This window comes from Gavialis gangeticus, unplaced genomic scaffold, assembly GCF_001723915.1.
Source record: "Gavialis gangeticus isolate Ggan-Ray unplaced genomic scaffold, GavGan_comp1, whole genome shotgun sequence".
Lineage (NCBI taxonomy): Eukaryota > Metazoa > Chordata > Crocodylia > Gavialidae > Gavialis > Gavialis gangeticus.
Window position 1 is genome coordinate 62,685,456 of NW_017729022.1, and position 5,582 is coordinate 62,691,037.

General features: G+C 45.5%; 1 protein-coding gene across 1 annotated transcript in view; it reads left to right on the plus strand.

The window, feature by feature from the left end:
* The window catches only part of JOSD1 (Josephin domain containing 1), a 52,084-nt gene that overhangs the window by 37,127 nt on the left and 9,375 nt on the right, over positions 1–5,582 (plus strand). Inside the window, exons 2-4 of the mRNA XM_019515190.1 lie at positions 133–912; positions 4,890–5,018; positions 5,169–5,363. Coding sequence (XP_019370735.1) covers positions 728–912; positions 4,890–5,018; positions 5,169–5,363 — 509 coding nt within the window. The 5' untranslated portion in view covers positions 133–727. The remainder of the gene's footprint in view (positions 1–132; positions 913–4,889; positions 5,019–5,168; positions 5,364–5,582) is intronic.

Genomic DNA, 5,582 nt, shown 5'->3' on the forward strand with positions numbered 1-5,582 from the left:
CGGGGTGGGGCCTGTTACAGGGGTGGGGGGAGCCTGGGGTGGTTGGGGTCTTGTGCCCCCCCACCCCATCCCTCAGCCTTGGGTAGGGACTTACCTTGGAACTAACAGGGCTTCTTCCCCATCTCTGTGCAGGGCAGTGCAAGGGCACAGCTTCCTCTGCAGCGCCGAGCTGCCTTCTGCCTCCCTGGCATTGATCGCCCCTCTCATCAGGACGCTGACACTGTGATACAGCCCTGAGGCTTCCCTTCCCTTCTGCTAGTGGCATCTGAGACAGCGCATCCAGCTTTGGCCGTGCCGTGTGAACCAGGGCCCCGCTTCCCGGCCTGCCCCCGATCCTTTCTCAGGGACACCCCGCACTGGTGAAGATGGAAGAGAAGGAGCGGTGTGGCAAACTCCAGCTGCTCTGACCCTAAGGAGATTCAAAGCTTTCGATACTTTTTTTGAGGGGGGGTGGGGGTGGGGAGGGAAACACCCCCAGAGGGCATTTTATGGGGAGCAGGGGAAGAAAGGGGGAAAACATTCCAGATCTTCACGTGATTTTTGCACCCGGCCGTCGGAGACGATTGCTGAATAAACTGAAGCCGAGAGTTGCAGGGGGTGTTACCAGCTGGAAACTGGATTAGAGTGCAAAAGAGGAGAACAGTGGGCTGCTGTTTTGGTTGCAGGGGTAGAAACTTCAAACCTCTTTATTCCTTACCATCTTCCTCCTCAACTGCCCTATGAGAAAATGAGTTGCGTGCCATGGAAAGGTGACAAAACCAAATCAGAATCACCAGAGCCGCCCCCGCTGGCCCCACTGCGTATATACCATGAGAAGCAGCGCAGAGAGCTGTGTGCCCTCCATGCCCTCAATAATGTCTTCCAGGACAGCAATGCCTTCACCCGGGAAACACTGCAGGAGATTTTCCAGAGGTAGGGTGGACTGTTAGCATTGCTTCACCTTTGCTCTTTTTTATCCTCCCATCCTTGGTGAGGTAGCAGGGAAGAGAAGGATTTTGTCTGGAATCCAACAGTGGTGAGGACATGGCTGCTTTTCTCTTGTGTCACTAAGACTCCTGTATCAGTGATGCAAAAGTCTTTACCTTCTCTTTCCCCTTTCCAGTCCATCCAACTGTCCTGGCTGCCAATTTGGGAAGTGAGGGCTTGATTATGGACATCCCTATGTGATAGGTCTGCACCATGTCTCTTGCCTCCTACCTGCCTTTCAGTGTGTCTACTTGTCTCCCAAATTTTGCCTCTTATCTTTCTCCCATAGAAAGTGTATTATTCCTATCAAGTTAGTCTAAATAACTTGGGTCATGTGATTGGCCTGGGAGAGGAGAGGAAATAGATTTTTTTTGATGTAATGTGGTCCAAAAACCTCAATAGCTGCAGTTTAGAGTTTGTGTCTTTCCCAGGCTGTTGTCTGATCAAAAGTTTGACCTTCTGTGTTCACCCAGATTTATGAATGAACATCTTCAAGTACTGCCTCTGTGATTTTTCACACAAAAAGGCTTTGTGTACTCTGGCAAGCTGGACCTCAGTTATGTAGCTAGATCTGTGTGTCCTGTAACACTGATGGAAATTCTGCAGCAGCTTCAGCTGTTTTTTTGTAAAGGGTTTTTTTACTGAATGAAATGAAAATGAATACTCCAGTTAGCTTTTGTTGTGCTGTGAAACCAAAATAGTTTTGTGCTGTTTCCACATTTTCATGGATTTACTTCTGTGAAAATTTCTTAAGACCCTTCACTGATGGAGCCAAGGCAACAGATACTAGCCATTGTAGTCATCACAGATGCTTCTCATTTAGGCTGTTACCAGAATTTGACATGGCTATGTCTTTGACAAAAGTGGGAAGCTAGACTGCATGTAAGCGTTCCGGAACTTTGTGTTCCCAGGCCAGCTATAATATCTTTCCTGTCATTGATCAAGATTTCTATAGCTCCTAAGTGCTAAAGGACAACAGAGTAATAGCGGACAAAAACTCAGTCATAGAAGGATTTCTGTTAAACTGAAGCAAAACAGTCCTTTCTGATTACCAGTCATAAGTAATGATGGCTCAGTCAACCTGCTTGACTTGATATGGGTGAGAGCCTATTGGTAGATTAGTATGAGACTTCTACAAGAGATCCATTGACATTTTCTGATCTCTTCATCAAGATGGATGAATTTGTCATGCATCCTGATTCAGAATCACTTTGCTCTGAAGCTTTCATGGTGATTGGACCGAACAAGTACAGAAAACGCGTGTCAAAATATTTTTATCACAAATGGATTAGGTTTTGCTGATGGTTATTGAGTATGAGCTTCTGCCTGTATTAGACCTCCCATGTCCTGGGATTCTTTACCAGACTTTGTATCTTTCCACAGGAAGTTAGATTGCATATTCTGGCGATGCTTTTGGCTGCATCTTCTCCGCAGTATCAGTGGTCTGGCCTCTGTGTGGCAACCTGATTAGTCAGGACTTCAGGGTCTTCAGGACTTCCTTCATTAAAAGCTTTTGCATATCAGTGACATAATACCAGAATGCATCTGCTGTAGAAGTGTTATCAGGAATTCTTTGCATATGTTTACAAGACCCTACTTTCCCAGCTTAGTAGGTAGGCCTTGTACTCACTTGGGAAGGACTGCTCTGCATTCCTTGGATGATTAGACCTCCTCAGTTCATTTTCCTAGGGGTTGTACCATTCATTGAAGCTAACACAGGTAGGAATATATAGAGGAAATTCTTAAAAAGGAAATGTACAGATCTTTGTTTGTGTACATTCATGCCTGCCCTCCCTTTTTTCCTCTGATTTCTATTGCTCTAGGACTCTAAGGTTATTGGGAAGAGCCAGCATGGTTACAGCGTTACAGCTCTTTATGGAACTTGTCTCTAAATGGCTTGTACAACCACAGTGGGTATTGTTTACCTAAAAGACTTTTGTAGTTGAGCAGTGCCAGTGTGAGTGCCCCATACGTGTCAATATGCAGAGACAGCATCCTTGAAGAGTTAGTTAGTGGTGAGTAACCGTCCAGCACATCTAAGGAAGTTGTGGGCAGCTATCTATTATGTGGACCTTTTTTGCGACTAGTTTGGGGCCTGTTTCTTCCTGTGCATGGTACCACCTCTTTTGGGACAGTGGGATGCTGGCCAGGCTCAAGTGCAGTTTGACTCTTGCTCAAAAGCACACCAGTGGATACTAACAGCCTCTCCCATTATTGCTCTGTTTCAAATGTCTATTTCCCCTTCTACAGAAAGATAACTATCAGGCTGGATTGTTCCAGTGCACTCTGCTGCACCTGCCTTGACCACTTAGAAATTTTACCAGGTGCAAAATGTTGGGCACAACTTCCCCCTTGAAGTTGTGCTCAACAGTTGATGGGACCCAGTTACTTGAAGAGCTGCCTCTCCTCTCCTCTCCTTTTGTCAAGTCTTTCACTTTGCCAGAGATGGAATGCACTAGGTCAGTGGAGGCCAACCTTTTTGGCAGGGGTGCCGCAAAGTAGCCCTCTTCCCTCCCTAAGTGCCACTTCAGTCTGCTTTGCTTGCTCAATATGCTGTTCTTTATTTTTTTTTATCAGCCCTGTGCTTCCTAGCTGATCTGTTCCTCTGCTTGCTTTCTTCTGTATCTGCCACTGCACACAAGTTCAAAGGAGTTCAGTTTCAAAGATTTTTCATAATAGCTGGCTGGGGAGGGGGCAAGCTGTATACCACATACACAGGCTATCTGTGGCTCAAGTTGGCCACCCCTGCATTAGGTCCATACATTTTCACTAGGCTTCTTTTGCAAGCACAACTTACCCTATGCAGCTGTTCAGCAGCCTTCAGAGTAGTGTGATGGACTGGGGTATCTCTGTTTCTCAACACTGTGGGAGAGGTGCAGGCACTCACTGAGTAATCTGGGAGGTAGGTAGAGCGACAATATTAGCAGTAACCTTTGGTTGCTAGAGGTATGTCATCAAACTTGACTTTTTTTCTTCAGTTTGGCCTCTACTGATTTTGCTGTTTTGCTCCAATTTCCTCCCAACTCTTTATCTCATGGTCATGCTGCAGTTCAACTTGCCCCTCACGGCTTTATCTTCTTCCTTGAATGTCTCTGTTCCTTCTTTCCTGCTAAGTCATCCCTTCCTGCTTTCCCTCCATTGCAAAAAAGCCTGAATATTTCTCAACTATCACTCTAACTGCTCTGCTTCTTTGACATATCCTTTTCCTTCACTTGTTTGCTTTGTCATCTGAGATTGTAAGCTCTGGTGCAGAGATCTGTGTCTTTGGACACAGCATAGTGCAGTGATTGCACCAGTGTATAGCATCTAGGCATGCTTCTGGGCAGATGTTTTAATGACAGTGATCTACCAGACTGCAGACTTAGCTATTATAATAACATGTTTGACTGTTACATACTTTTCTTTAAGCATTTTGGAACTTACTAAAACAATGGTGAGAATTAAATGTAAAACCACTCTTCGCTAAACGAAACCTGACCTGCATCTACATCACGCTGGATACTGTGATTTCCTCTGTTCTCATGAGTTTAGTGGGTTCAGATCCAGTGTAATACCTTAGCACCTCTGGGAAGTTTCCTATCTCATGTGGCTAAATAGTGCATTAATAATATTTGGGTCAGGGCAGAACCAATACCCTGTCATTTTCGCTGCCTGAGGGGTAAAAGAATAGTTCCAATCAAAAATGTCTTGCTTGGCCAACTGATTGGAATTTCCAACTGATAAAGAATGAATGGGAGGGTACTGAGGGGTCCTCTTAGATAGGCACCTTTCAGCATTGAACTGAGCTTAAAAATCAAACTGCCTGAGTATGGATACAGCAACTGTAGCCACTCCCACAGGGCTACAGATACTTCTACTGCATGTGGCTGGAGTACTGGCATAATGAACACCAGCAACAACACTCTTTTGCTTTGTGTTTGCAGATTGTCTCCCAACACTATGGTGACACCACACAAGAAGAGCATGCTGGGGAATGGAAACTATGATGTGAACGTCATCATGGCAGCGCTTCAGACCAAAGGCTATGAAGCAGTTTGGTGGGACAAGCGCAGGTACAAGAACTGGGATGAAGTATCTGGGGAAGCATTTCATTTCTATGGTACAGGAGATGACTGCTTCCTGTTGGGATTTAAAAGAAAAGGAAGCAAGTGAAGTGACTAAGCAAAATGTGATCACCATCTTTGCTCTCTCTTCTTGTTCAGGGACGTTAATGTCATTGCTCTCTCTAATGTGATGGGCTTTATCATGAATCTGCCCTCCAGCCTCTGCTGGGGTCCCTTGAAACTCCCCCTAAAACGACAGCATTGGATCTGCGTCCGGGAGGTGGGAGGCACCTACTACAACCTCGACTCCAAACTCAAGGTGCCTGAGTGGATTGGAGGTGAAAGTGAGCTCAGGTGGGTACATCTCTATCCTAATCCTCACCCCCAGCCCCTACTACAGATGGAACATCTGTCATGAAGCATTAGGTGTCCTATATAACTTAGTTCATGTTTTGCCATCCCTATGGATAAGTGTGAATTCTGATAGCAGTAGCTGAAGAAGGGGAGTAAAATTCGTTCTTCCCTTCCTGGATCTTACCCCATGAAATCCATTTTTGTGAGGCTAGGAAAATA